Source organism: Orbicella faveolata, unplaced genomic scaffold (assembly GCF_042242905.1).
Source record: "Orbicella faveolata isolate gen_17 unplaced genomic scaffold, um_ofav_v1 contig_25, whole genome shotgun sequence".
NCBI classification, from domain to species: Eukaryota; Metazoa; Cnidaria; class Anthozoa; order Scleractinia; family Merulinidae; genus Orbicella; species Orbicella faveolata.
In genome coordinates, this window is record NW_028301553.1 from 3,689,635 (window position 1) to 3,705,082 (window position 15,448).

General features: G+C 34.3%; 1 protein-coding gene across 1 annotated transcript in view; it reads right to left on the reverse strand.

Annotated features, from left to right (window-relative positions):
- Positions 1–10,820: 10,820 nt before the first annotated feature.
- The window catches only part of LOC110052851 (uncharacterized), a 99,161-nt gene continuing 94,533 nt past the window's right edge, over positions 10,821–15,448 (reverse strand). Inside the window, exons 46-48 of the mRNA XM_089293062.1 lie at positions 14,774–14,875; positions 12,728–12,829; positions 10,821–11,726 (exon numbers count right to left, since the gene is read on the reverse strand). Coding sequence (XP_089149188.1) covers positions 11,506–11,726; positions 12,728–12,829; positions 14,774–14,875 — 425 coding nt within the window. The 3' untranslated portion in view covers positions 10,821–11,505. The remainder of the gene's footprint in view (positions 11,727–12,727; positions 12,830–14,773; positions 14,876–15,448) is intronic.

The following is a 15,448-nucleotide window of genomic DNA, read 5'->3' on the forward strand; positions in this document are numbered from 1 at the left end:
TAAGGTCACCAACCCCCAAGTCTGAAGGTGCCCGTACGACTATGGTCTTGACTTTGCTTGTGCTTGCTCATAGTTAACAGCAACTTTTACTGTCAGATACATCTTGTAATGCATTATGGGTAACTATACTGTTGTGACACGGAATACCTCTTCCCGCCAAATAAACACATTTTTAAAGTCTACAAGCAGGTCAAAACATTCACACTTCCATAGCCACCGTGCCTACTGCTTGTCATGTAACTCCCAAAAAACCTTTTCTATGCCCTTTAACGTACCTGCTTTTAGACCTGCTCTGTTTTGGCCTGACACAGTCGCAAACCAAGTTTCAACCCGTCAGCGCTCAACAGCACTATTGAAACCGCAAACTGCCACGAACATTCGGTTCTTCGAATGCTGCATGTCAAGTTACCGATCGCCAGACTTCAATGATGTCCTTTGACCACCAAAACATAGCTATTTAGAAGACATTCTGCCACTTACACGTTAATACGCTTTCGAGGCAGAACTTCTTCAATCGATATATCGCCATCGCGGCTACTACGTTATGTGACTATTTATCAGGCCCAGGCACTAGGCTACTCGCTCTTAAGGCGAAGATCTACCTGTAATATGCCCTTTTTTTGCACAGCTGTCACAACTTTGATTTTCATCAAAACCTTAACTTACTAGGAAGTACTGAAAAGCCAATTGATTGCAAATTAATAAAATGTATATTTCAATGCTGTCTGAATTATTGTAACTTAACACTGGGCTCGCAAAGTCTCGCATGCTGTGCATGACCCCCATAAACTTGAAAAAAGATTTTAATGTTCAGTTAACGACAAAAATGCCTTTACTTGTATATCAAAGAAAAAAAAATCACCACCTATAATGAGTGAGGGATTTTGCAAAATTTGAAAAAAAAGGGCTCTCTCAACCATCTTCAATTGCGCAATCTAAACTGCAAAACATTTATTTTCACACCTTTTATCCTATAAATTCCAGGGCAAATTCCCTCATTAATATCAATTACTTACTCTTTACTCTTTACTCTTTACTCTTTACTCTTTACTCTTTACTCTTTACTCTTTACTCTTTACTCTTTACTCTTTACTCTTTACTCTTTACTCTTTACTCTTTACTCTTTACTCTTTACTCTTTACTCTTTACTCTTTACTCTTTACTCTTTACTCTTTACTCTTTACTCTTTACTCTTTACTCTTTACTCTTTACTCTTTACTCTTTACTCTTTACTCTTTACTCTTTACTCTTTACTCTTTACTCTTTACTCTTTACTCTTTACTCTTTACTCTTTACTCTTTACTCTTTACTCTTTACTCTTTACTCTTTACTCTTTACTCTTTACTCTTTACTCTTTACTCTTTACTCTTTACTCTTTACTCTTTACTCTTTACTCTTTACTCTTTACTCTTTACTCTTTACTCTTTACTCTTTACTCTTTACTCTTTACTCTTTACTCTTTACTCTTTACTCTTTACTCTTTACTCTTTACTCTTTACTCTTTACTCTTTACTCTTTACTCTTTACTCTTTACTCTTTACTCTTTACTCTTTACTCTTTACTCTTTACTCTTTACTCTTTACTCTTTACTCTTTACTCTTTACTCTTTACTCTTTACTCTTTACTCTTTACTCTTTACTCTTTACTCTTTACTCTTTACTCTTTACTCTTTACTCTTTACTCTTTACTCTTTACTCTTTACTCTTTACTCTTTACTCTTTACTCTTTACTCTTTACTCTTTACTCTTTACTCTTTACTCTTTACTCTTTACTCTTTACTCTTTACTCTTTACTCTTTACTCTTTACTCTTTACTCTTTACTCTTTACTCTTTACTCTTTACTCTTTACTCTTTACTCTTTACTCTTTACTCTTTACTCTTTACTCTTTACTCTTTACTCTTTACTCTTTACTCTTTACTCTTTACTCTTTACTCTTTACTCTTTACTCTTTACTCTTTACTCTTTACTCTTTACTCTTTACTCTTTACTCTTTACTCTTTACTCTTTACTCTTTACTCTTTACTCTTTACTCTTTACTCTTTACTCTTTACTCTTTACTCTTTACTCTTTACTCTTTACTCTTTACTCTTTACTCTTTACTCTTTACTCTTTACTCTTTACTCTTTACTCTTTACTCTTTACTCTTTACTCTTTACTCTTTACTCTTTACTCTTTACTCTTTACTCTTTACTCTTTACTCTTTACTCTTTACTCTTTACTCTTTACTCTTTACTCTTTACTCTTTACTCTTTACTCTTTACTCTTTACTCTTTACTCTTTACTCTTTACTCTTTACTCTTTACTCTTTACTCTTTACTCTTTACTCTTTACTCTTTACTCTTTACTCTTTACTCTTTACTCTTTACTCTTTACTCTTTACTCTTTACTCTTTACTCTTTACTCTTTACTCTTTACTCTTTACTCTTTACTCTTTACTCTTTACTCTTTACTCTTTACTCTTTACTCTTTACTCTTTACTCTTTACTCTTTACTCTTTACTCTTTACTCTTTACTCTTTACTCTTTACTCTTTACTCTTTACTCTTTACTCTTTACTCTTTACTCTTTACTCTTTACTCTTTACTCTTTACTCTTTACTCTTTACTCTTTACTCTTTACTCTTTACTCTTTACTCTTTACTCTTTACTCTTTACTCTTTACTCTTTACTCTTTACTCTTTACTCTTTACTCTTTACTCTTTACTCTTTACTCTTTACTCTTTACTCTTTACTCTTTACTCTTTACTCTTTACTCTTTACTCTTTACTCTTTACTCTTTACTCTTTACTCTTTACTCTTTACTCTTTACTCTTTACTCTTTACTCTTTACTCTTTACTCTTTACTCTTTACTCTTTACTCTTTACTCTTTACTCTTTACTCTTTACTCTTTACTCTTTACTCTTTACTCTTTACTCTTTACTCTTTACTCTTTACTCTTTACTCTTTACTCTTTACTCTTTACTCTTTACTCTTTACTCTTTACTCTTTACTCTTTACTCTTTACTCTTTACTCTTTACTCTTTACTCTTTACTCTTTACTCTTTACTCTTTACTCTTTACTCTTTACTCTTTACTCTTTACTCTTTACTCTTTACTCTTTACTCTTTACTCTTTACTCTTTACTCTTTACTCTTTACTCTTTACTCTTTACTCTTTACTCTTTACTCTTTACTCTTTACTCTTTACTCTTTACTCTTTACTCTTTACTCTTTACTCTTTACTCTTTACTCTTTACTCTTTACTCTTTACTCTTTACTCTTTACTCTTTACTCTTTACTCTTTACTCTTTACTCTTTACTCTTTACTCTTTACTCTTTACTCTTTACTCTTTACTCTTTACTCTTTACTCTTTACTCTTTACTCTTTACTCTTTACTCTTTACTCTTTACTCTTTACTCTTTACTCTTTACTCTTTACTCTTTACTCTTTACTCTTTACTCTTTACTCTTTACTCTTTACTCTTTACTCTTTACTCTTTACTCTTTACTCTTTACTCTTTACTCTTTACTCTTTACTCTTTACTCTTTACTCTTTACTCTTTACTCTTTACTCTTTACTCTTTACTCTTTACTCTTTACTCTTTACTCTTTACTCTTTACTCTTTACTCTTTACTCTTTACTCTTTACTCTTTACTCTTTACTCTTTACTCTTTACTCTTTACTCTTTACTCTTTACTCTTTACTCTTTACTCTTTACTCTTTACTCTTTACTCTTTACTCTTTACTCTTTACTCTTTACTCTTTACTCTTTACTCTTTACTCTTTACTCTTTACTCTTTACTCTTTACTCTTTACTCTTTACTCTTTACTCTTTACTCTTTACTCTTTACTCTTTACTCTTTACTCTTTACTCTTTACTCTTTACTCTTTACTCTTTACTCTTTACTCTTTACTCTTTACTCTTTACTCTTTACTCTTTACTCTTTACTCTTTACTCTTTACTCTTTACTCTTTACTCTTTACTCTTTACTCTTTACTCTTTACTCTTTACTCTTTACTCTTTACTCTTTACTCTTTACTCTTTACTCTTTACTCTTTACTCTTTACTCTTTACTCTTTACTCTTTACTCTTTACTCTTTACTCTTTACTCTTTACTCTTTACTCTTTACTCTTTACTCTTTACTCTTTACTCTTTACTCTTTACTCTTTACTCTTTACTCTTTACTCTTTACTCTTTACTCTTTACTCTTTACTCTTTACTCTTTACTCTTTACTCTTTACTCTTTACTCTTTACTCTTTACTCTTTACTCTTTACTCTTTACTCTTTACTCTTTACTCTTTACTCTTTACTCTTTACTCTTTACTCTTTACTCTTTACTCTTTACTCTTTACTCTTTACTCTTTACTCTTTACTCTTTACTCTTTACTCTTTACTCTTTACTCTTTACTCTTTACTCTTTACTCTTTACTCTTTACTCTTTACTCTTTACTCTTTACTCTTTACTCTTTACTCTTTACTCTTTACTCTTTACTCTTTACTCTTTACTCTTTACTCTTTACTCTTTACTCTTTACTCTTTACTCTTTACTCTTTACTCTTTACTCTTTACTCTTTACTCTTTACTCTTTACTCTTTACTCTTTACTCTTTACTCTTTACTCTTTACTCTTTACTCTTTACTCTTTACTCTTTACTCTTTACTCTTTACTCTTTACTCTTTACTCTTTACTCTTTACTCTTTACTCTTTACTCTTTACTCTTTACTCTTTACTCTTTACTCTTTACTCTTTACTCTTTACTCTTTACTCTTTACTCTTTACTCTTTACTCTTTACTCTTTACTCTTTACTCTTTACTCTTTACTCTTTACTCTTTACTCTTTACTCTTTACTCTTTACTCTTTACTCTTTACTCTTTACTCTTTACTCTTTACTCTTTACTCTTTACTCTTTACTCTTTACTCTTTACTCTTTACTCTTTACTCTTTACTCTTTACTCTTTACTCTTTACTCTTTACTCTTTACTCTTTACTCTTTACTCTTTACTCTTTACTCTTTACTCTTTACTCTTTACTCTTTACTCTTTACTCTTTACTCTTTACTCTTTACTCTTTACTCTTTACTCTTTACTCTTTACTCTTTACTCTTTACTCTTTACTCTTTACTCTTTACTCTTTACTCTTTACTCTTTACTCTTTACTCTTTACTCTTTACTCTTTACTCTTTACTCTTTACTCTTTACTCTTTACTCTTTACTCTTTACTCTTTACTCTTTACTCTTTACTCTTTACTCTTTACTCTTTACTCTTTACTCTTTACTCTTTACTCTTTACTCTTTACTCTTTACTCTTTACTCTTTACTCTTTACTCTTTACTCTTTACTCTTTACTCTTTACTCTTTACTCTTTACTCTTTACTCTTTACTCTTTACTCTTTACTCTTTACTCTTTACTCTTTACTCTTTACTCTTTACTCTTTACTCTTTACTCTTTACTCTTTACTCTTTACTCTTTACTCTTTACTCTTTACTCTTTACTCTTTACTCTTTACTCTTTACTCTTTACTCTTTACTCTTTACTCTTTACTCTTTACTCTTTACTCTTTACTCTTTACTCTTTACTCTTTACTCTTTACTCTTTACTCTTTACTCTTTACTCTTTACTCTTTACTCTTTACTCTTTACTCTTTACTCTTTACTCTTTACTCTTTACTCTTTACTCTTTACTCTTTACTCTTTACTCTTTACTCTTTACTCTTTACTCTTTACTCTTTACTCTTTACTCTTTACTCTTTACTCTTTACTCTTTACTCTTTACTCTTTACTCTTTACTCTTTACTCTTTACTCTTTACTCTTTACTCTTTACTCTTTACTCTTTACTCTTTACTCTTTACTCTTTACTCTTTACTCTTTACTCTTTACTCTTTACTCTTTACTCTTTACTCTTTACTCTTTACTCTTTACTCTTTACTCTTTACTCTTTACTCTTTACTCTTTACTCTTTACTCTTTACTCTTTACTCTTTACTCTTTACTCTTTACTCTTTACTCTTTACTCTTTACTCTTTACTCTTTACTCTTTACTCTTTACTCTTTACTCTTTACTCTTTACTCTTTACTCTTTACTCTTTACTCTTTACTCTTTACTCTTTACTCTTTACTCTTTACTCTTTACTCTTTACTCTTTACTCTTTACTCTTTACTCTTTACTCTTTACTCTTTACTCTTTACTCTTTACTCTTTACTCTTTACTCTTTACTCTTTACTCTTTACTCTTTACTCTTTACTCTTTACTCTTTACTCTTTACTCTTTACTCTTTACTCTTTACTCTTTACTCTTTACTCTTTACTCTTTACTCTTTACTCTTTACTCTTTACTCTTTACTCTTTACTCTTTACTCTTTACTCTTTACTCTTTACTCTTTACTCTTTACTCTTTACTCTTTACTCTTTACTCTTTACTCTTTACTCTTTACTCTTTACTCTTTACTCTTTACTCTTTACTCTTTACTCTTTACTCTTTACTCTTTACTCTTTACTCTTTACTCTTTACTCTTTACTCTTTACTCTTTACTCTTTACTCTTTACTCTTTACTCTTTACTCTTTACTCTTTACTCTTTACTCTTTACTCTTTACTCTTTACTCTTTACTCTTTACTCTTTACTCTTTACTCTTTACTCTTTACTCTTTACTCTTTACTCTTTACTCTTTACTCTTTACTCTTTACTCTTTACTCTTTACTCTTTACTCTTTACTCTTTACTCTTTACTCTTTACTCTTTACTCTTTACTCTTTACTCTTTACTCTTTACTCTTTACTCTTTACTCTTTACTCTTTACTCTTTACTCTTTACTCTTTACTCTTTACTCTTTACTCTTTACTCTTTACTCTTTACTCTTTACTCTTTACTCTTTACTCTTTACTCTTTACTCTTTACTCTTTACTCTTTACTCTTTACTCTTTACTCTTTACTCTTTACTCTTTACTCTTTACTCTTTACTCTTTACTCTTTACTCTTTACTCTTTACTCTTTACTCTTTACTCTTTACTCTTTACTCTTTACTCTTTACTCTTTACTCTTTACTCTTTACTCTTTACTCTTTACTCTTTACTCTTTACTCTTTACTCTTTACTCTTTACTCTTTACTCTTTACTCTTTACTCTTTACTCTTTACTCTTTACTCTTTACTCTTTACTCTTTACTCTTTACTCTTTACTCTTTACTCTTTACTCTTTACTCTTTACTCTTTACTCTTTACTCTTTACTCTTTACTCTTTACTCTTTACTCTTTACTCTTTACTCTTTACTCTTTACTCTTTACTCTTTACTCTTTACTCTTTACTCTTTACTCTTTACTCTTTACTCTTTACTCTTTACTCTTTACTCTTTACTCTTTACTCTTTACTCTTTACTCTTTACTCTTTACTCTTTACTCTTTACTCTTTACTCTTTACTCTTTACTCTTTACTCTTTACTCTTTACTCTTTACTCTTTACTCTTTACTCTTTACTCTTTACTCTTTACTCTTTACTCTTTACTCTTTACTCTTTACTCTTTACTCTTTACTCTTTACTCTTTACTCTTTACTCTTTACTCTTTACTCTTTACTCTTTACTCTTTACTCTTTACTCTTTACTCTTTACTCTTTACTCTTTACTCTTTACTCTTTACTCTTTACTCTTTACTCTTTACTCTTTACTCTTTACTCTTTACTCTTTACTCTTTACTCTTTACTCTTTACTCTTTACTCTTTACTCTTTACTCTTTACTCTTTACTCTTTACTCTTTACTCTTTACTCTTTACTCTTTACTCTTTACTCTTTACTCTTTACTCTTTACTCTTTACTCTTTACTCTTTACTCTTTACTCTTTACTCTTTACTCTTTACTCTTTACTCTTTACTCTTTACTCTTTACTCTTTACTCTTTACTCTTTACTCTTTACTCTTTACTCTTTACTCTTTACTCTTTACTCTTTACTCTTTACTCTTTACTCTTTACTCTTTACTCTTTACTCTTTACTCTTTACTCTTTACTCTTTACTCTTTACTCTTTACTCTTTACTCTTTACTCTTTACTCTTTACTCTTTACTCTTTACTCTTTACTCTTTACTCTTTACTCTTTACTCTTTACTCTTTACTCTTTACTCTTTACTCTTTACTCTTTACTCTTTACTCGGGAGAAGATGACATCTGCAGCGCCAATCACCCATCAACTTACTGACCTTTCCCAACAGGTCTTAACTTACCTAATCTACCGATTAGCGGTACTCCCCCTGGGCTACTGCTTCTTTGCCCCTGAGAAAATAAAGAAATTTGAAGAGTTTTAACCTGTTGTTTAAAAATGACATTTGCACCAAATTGAGATTTTCAAACCGGATTATCGAAATATAATAACGTTTGGGGGCAAAATATTATTTCTTAATACTACTTTTTTAAATGAAAAAAAAACGAAATTTGAAGAAATATGAAGTTCAACTTTTAAACCTTGTTACAGTACAAAAGTCGCCCGTACCAAAATTTATTACTGCAACCTTGAGTTGTTCATATTATCATTCGTAATTTTTATCAATGTTAAGGTTGGTGTTTCTGTACATAACCACTGAATTTGGACAAGAGTTTGCAGATCATGCCTGAGTTTATTGACGATACCTCGAGGAAGGTCGAGCACCACAAGCCTTTTTACAGCGAGGGAAATACAGTAAAAACAAAACTAAGACAGAGGAATAAAAGAGGTGGAGACTGCGAGTTATTTTCCTGGTTGGCTAAAGTAGAAAAGATTACGGCTTTTGAATAGAAAGTTAAGTCAAATTTTTACAGCGGCAAATCTGCAACGTCTTCCCTAAGACAACAAGTCGACGGGAAACAGAAGTTTATGGCTTCCTGAATATTCCGCACTCAGTAACGTTATTGCAAGGCGACGGCAATCCTACCCAGTCAAGGAAGAGATGAGGTAGGCACAAAAGGAGAGATTTACATTGCTCCAGAATAAATATTTCTATTAATACGAGTTGGTTTCGTTTCTCTCCTTCGTGATTGACTTGATTTATTTTTCACGTATCGCATTCACTTGTTTGAATTATTACTGTTTAGGTAAACAGTTAATGGCCTCCAAATCACAGTTGTGAACGGCTTTAGAGATGGTGGAGGTTTATGGACAAACTCATCATGACTGTCATTTCTGTAGATTTGAACATTATCGGTGGTTTTAACTTGTTTTGTTTACTTTCCGTTTCATCTTTTTTTCAGACCAAACGATACTTTGCATAATTATGCTACTACTTTTGTCAAGGTGCATTGTTGCATCATCATTTTATACGGTATGTGTTATGCCGTAATTATGGTGATTGTATTCGGGGTGTAAGTTTTTCTTTTTTGACAAAAGGAATCCTGCAATGTGATAACGAACTTTGAACTGGATCGTTATTAAAAAGTTTGGAATTTTCGGTCCTCCGGCCTGCTAGCGGAAAGCGTTATCTTTTACGGCATTTTTATTGTTACATTTTTAATAAGATAACGCTGTGGTTTCGAATTATCTCTCGCTCTTTCTAAAGCCCTGGAAACTTTTCGGGTCTGAAAGCCATTTTTAGTTAATTTGTGTCTAAAAACAGAAAGGTGTATACGCCTGAAACTTCTTGTATGAAGGGAACTTCTGGCCATATTAAGAATATGTAATTAAAACAACTCTGTAATCATAAGGTTTGAGATTTTGCTACGACTTTCCGGGTGCGGAAACTTTTCGGGACCTTCAAGAAACGGGCCCCTGCGATCATTTGTGGTCCCGAGAATATTTGCGGGCCTGCATAGAGCAGTTTAAGATTTTAACTCGAAAAATATCACAACAAAGGAATGAAAGTACAAGAAATGTAAAATTTTGAAAATCCAGAATCTCACTAAAACAGCAATTTAAGTTTTTTTCAAAAAAACAACAACAACAACACGAATGTCATTGAGACCCATTGAAAGCAAGGTTGCCAGAAAAACCTCAAGTCACATGACCGTCAATAAATCAGAGCAACAGTCAAGTGTGTTCGACTTATTGATTTGCAGGAAGTCGCGATAGAGTGATACTTTTTTGGCCGGACAAAAACAAATTACATCATCGCAAAGCATGTGTATACAAGATGATTTGCTTTTCAGATCGTTCGCGATCGCTTGTTTGTCGTTTTGATTCTGGACCGTAAGTGGCCTCTTTTGTCAGGATGCGATACGACATGGGCTTTTGTTACATGACTGGAACGACAATTATTTTTTATGTTCACGAACTCGACTTTGAATAGCCTTGGCTTTGGGATGTTAACCGTTAGAACAGCTATATTTCATTGGCTATATTTTGATTACATTAAACATATTTTGTTGACCTACATTAAGTAGTTCTAGAGGCTACAAAATAGTTCAGTATCCAGCGAAGCTCAAAATTGAATCGATGGAAGAGTACTCTGAAGCCAAGATCTATAAGAGTAATCCAGAACTAAGGAACAGCAATGTAAATACTGACTATTTCTATTTGTCAGCGGAAATATTCGAATCAGTTGCCAGTAGACCATTTTACAGTTGTCTGCTCAGTGACCTGGCCTTTGGATGGCAGCGAGGCTGGAGTTGACCTTGTTTTGATAGAGACCTCACTGCTTTTGTCATGTAAATGCCCTTAGTTAGCATCAGAACAACTTGTTTTACACAACAAAAGCAGTGAGGTCTGTATCAAAACAAGGTCAACTCCAACCTCGCTGCCATCCAAAGGCCAGGTCACTGATCAGACAACTGTAAAATGGTCTGTTGCCCAGACTTTGTTTACGATAAACCACGGATAAACCGGCACGCGAGTGCAAATGCTAGCTGATATTTGTGCTTCCAGCTTAGAATACTAGATGTAACACAAGTGTACTCTTAAAAATTAGCCTTTATTCTTAAAAATTACCAGTAAAGGTAAAAATGAGATTTTAGTATGAATTTTGAAGGCAAATGTCCTATTAAACTTGCGACTTACCGAAACTGGAGCCGTAACGCAACGTGTCAACAATAAAGCTAGGAAATCAAAATACAGTCGAACCTCTATTAAGCGGCCAACTTTTATTGGTAGCCAGCGGCCAAAATCCCAGCCATACACTGTAATAGAAACATCTTTTCAACGGCCACCTCTATTAAGCGGCCGCGGCTAGCTTCTTGCCCTCCCAAGGGTGATTTTGTTTTGCTATATACCTCTATTAAGTGGCCAGTTTGTGTCGTCCCCCAGAGTGGCTGCTTAATAGAGGTTTGACTGTAAGGTACAGAAAAATAGTGGACTTTGTCATTATGTTACATCTGTCTGTAAAACTTCAGCTGTTCACAAAGATATCGATTTCAGCAACAGACAGCTATTTAAGTTATATCACAGGCGTAGAAAACGAACGCACTCATAGTCTTTTATTACTACCAGTATATATTATTGTTGTATGAACAAAATCGTAACGTATGGTCGTCGACTTCTTGGTCATCATCTATACTGTCGTTGCTACCATCGTCGTCGTCGTCGTCGTCGTCATCACCATCATCATCTCCATCACCTTCGCATCGGAACTGATTGGTTCCTAGCCTTTCAGCGGAGGCGCTGAGTGAACCCGGTTTTCGAAGGGCCTGAGGGGAAATGTGTTACCTTGTTTACTACGCAATTTACTTCGGCGCCTGCCCTTTCTCTTTCGGTAACAATAAAACAGAATCATGCTCAAAAGTAAACCCAGCACGAAACTTCCAGTTGAGATCCCAGCAACCGCTTCTTTCCTTAATCCTATGTGACCTTCACCTTCCAATTCTGAAAGAAATAAAAACACAAAGCAATTAAAATTTATTGAGAAGTTTAAGACTATAATCCACGGGCGCTTTCCATTCCACCAAAAATTCTGGTGTGAATTTCCGGAAATTTCCTGGGGCGAATGGAACAGAATTTTCCGGTTGACTGCAAATTTCTGGAAATTCACACCAGAATTTTTGGTCGAATAGAAAGCGCCCCAAAATTTTCGAGGACTTTTTCCTGGAAATTTCCGTTCAATTTGATTTTCATTGCCATCAGGGCCGGGTTGTTCAAAGCCCGGTTAAGCTAACCCAGGATTAGCGAGAATTTTGATTTCAGGTTTGAAACTTTTGGGTGCAGTTTCCTGTTGATATTGTTTTTCCTTCAGGTTTGAGTTTGAAAAACCTCAAACTACGCAAAACATAATCAATGGAAAACATTTTTGTACAAAGAAAAGGGATACTTTGGTTAACGTTTAATCCTGGGTTAGCGCTAACCGGCTTTCGAACAATCCGGCCCAGAACTTCCATATGCGGATTGATCGTCGTTCCTTTTAAGAACACCGCTCATTAGAGTGTGCGGCTTTTAACAAAATGGCGGCCGTTTCTTTGCGTTTTCAAAGTTACCGTTAAGAGGATTTAGATAAAGTTTTGAACGACTATTAGATTGATACCAGAAATCTCGAGCTAATGATGATCATAATCAAATTATTAAACAGATGCACGGCTGAAAATTATACAGCGCGTATGTCCCTGATGTTATGTGGCCAGCGCAATCATAGCCCCCTCTAGAGATGTAAACATTTTCACTTCTTCATGCTATTTTGTCTATCAAAAAGAGAATGTTGCTCCTATGTTTTCTAAGAAAATAGTGCACGTTTGAGGTCTAAAAAAACTGCTGAACGCACTCGCGTTCGGCTCGTGTGTCCACTAGTAGTTTTTTTTCCAGATCTATAGTATGCAGTATTCTCTTAGGGGTCATGCATCACCGTATTCTATTTGTTAAATATTCCATCCATATACCTTCCGAGCAATCTGCTCCATGGAAACCTCTTTCACAAGTACATAAGTTTGGTCCAGCGCAGATTCCGTGATTTGAACAGTTTTTTACGGCCTCGCAGGTTACTGTGTCATGAAAAAAGCGTATTGAAATATTAAATAGAAAAATAAGCAACGTAGCTACAACTCAACCTCCATTACAGATGTACCGTGTGCCTTTTTTTCAAAACGAGTCCCCGTACAAAACCTTTCGTATGAAAATGAGTTTGATTTGCATGAAAATGAACTTGTAGGGGAAACACATTTTCATATGAATGGTTTCGCATACACGCATACATATACACATTACTTTATTTTCCCTCGGATTTTAGAGTAGCCTAGTTAGCAAATATCTCCGAGCATTTAACCATCAGATGAGAGATAGACCACCACACCGGGAACTACGTCCGCTACTCTTTTCGAACAGTGTGTGGGTTCTTTTACGTCCCACAGAATCAATTATGGAGAGTTGTGAGACAGGGCCTACGGTTTATCGTCCTTATCCGAGAAGGCTAGAAAGTATAACCATTTGCAGATGTCATTACAAAGGCAGCACGAACACTAGTTTTTAGACAGAGGCAAAAGGAAATTCGGAAATGCCCTGTTGCGAAGCAGGGCACCTGACATTTTTATTACGACTTTTTTGGGTGTGATCTCGTACTGTTTTTCAGAAACCTCATACTACAAAATAAAACAGGCGAAATAAACGTTGACAACGTTCACACGATCTGTGGTAACCCGTGGCAACATTAAATCAGCCAAACTTTAAAATGGCATGAAGTCCATAAACAGACTTTAAAAAACTTATCATTGAAATAAACTATTATCTGTGATGCAACGACAATCCCAGGACTTCCGGGAAGAGTACATTATGCAATATATGAAACAAGAAAGACGATGCTTGAGCACATTTCCAACACCGAGCAGAGAGTTAAATACGACGCATAGCGGAGCATTTTTGACGAACTTCGAGGTGTTTGAAATGTGGTCAAGCACTACCTTGAACATTGACTTTAATTTCTTGTGACTGTGTTTCCAGCGCGTATTACTCATACGCGTGCTAAACTAATGACTTTTAAATGTTGCAGCACGCCTTTGTTTACTTTGTACTGAGTGCGCGCGCTTTCCGTGCTTGCGTACGCGTACAGGTTTTTGCATGGCGAGGCTCGCTGAAGAAGGGATAAGCCCGAAACGTTTAGCAAACCAGCTACTAAGTGACACTTTAAAGAACCTTCAGTCTTACATTTAGTCACTTCCTTGAGTGTTTGATATATATTTTCTCAATCGAAACAAAAATTGAGGAGAAAACGGAGAAATGAAATCGTAAAAATCTATGCTAATTAACAATTAGATTTGAACTCGAGATTTCTATGAGGTGATAGTTGATGAGGCCGAAGGCCGAATCAACTATCGCCTCATAGAAATGGAGAGCGAATGATCTAATTGTTTTAGTAGAATTCTAACTTAAATTAACGCAAATAATGGTTTCCAAATATTTTTCGACGCATTATTGAACTTTTAATTACGCTTTTGCAAATTTGCAGTTGTTTACGCGCACACACCGGTTTTTCAATAATTTTTAAGTTTTTTAAGTCAAGAATCCGTTATGTCCTTCTTTTTGTCTTCTCAGGAATATAATTATCCATTTACATCTAAACTTTCTTCCAAAACTTCGGAAAAACGATAAAAACGTCGCATGCGCATTTTGTGGACGACCGACAGCTACTGCATTCTAATGGCTGATAGTATACGAGTAGTTCAGCCAATCAGATTGCAGCATTTGCATTAGTATACCAGTAGAATTCTACTAATTAAGATTAGATATCCAGCCACCATCACGGTCATAATTTCCTTTGTTTAAAGTTAATAATTTATATTTTGTATAAGAAGCTATAAACGTTGTTTTAACGTTTTACTAGAGTCAGTGTCAAACACAACTTCGAATGTATACTACTGATGTCCACCCCTGACTGCAATTTTATCATCTTTAGTTTAATTATTAATGAGTTTGAGAAAATAGAAATGAAATACCTTGTGAGCAGTTTAATCCTTTAAAACCACTGTGACAGGAGCAGACATTAGGGCCGCTACAGTTACCGCGGTATAAACAGTGATTCAGCAATTCACAAGAAACTGCAACGGAAAATGAAAATTACAAACTTTACACTCTCTCCTCCGCAGAAGCCTCGTTCGTGCTGCCTTGGCCGTGTAGGCTGGTAGTTTTGAGGCTGGGGATAGAAAATAACGGAAGCGAAGAGGGAAACGTCTTTCCCTCTTCTCATAGTCCACCTGCGGGGAAGTGAGAACTTTACAAATTAAGGAAGTGGGCTGGCCCGCAGGAAGCACTCGCTAATCTAGAGGGACGGGCCAAAAGCTATAAAAGGAAAAGTCGTTATTATTACATTTAGAACGATGAGGACGAAATTAAGAAAAGATGAAGAAAACGCAAGCAAGCGATGTCAGCTGAGGTTGAAGAACCTAAAAGCTAAAATTTTAAAGCTATTACTATTTAGCTAGAACTACTTTCTGTAGTATTGAAAGCGTTTCAATGTAGTCATTTTCACTAACCACACAAAATATTGAAGAGAAACCGTCGAAAAAGTGGATAACGCTTAGGGTCGATTTCCACCGCTCACTCGAGTCCGGTCTACTTTCATCACCGAGGCAGGAGCGGGGGTACTTTAATCGAGAAGTTCCTGTTAATCG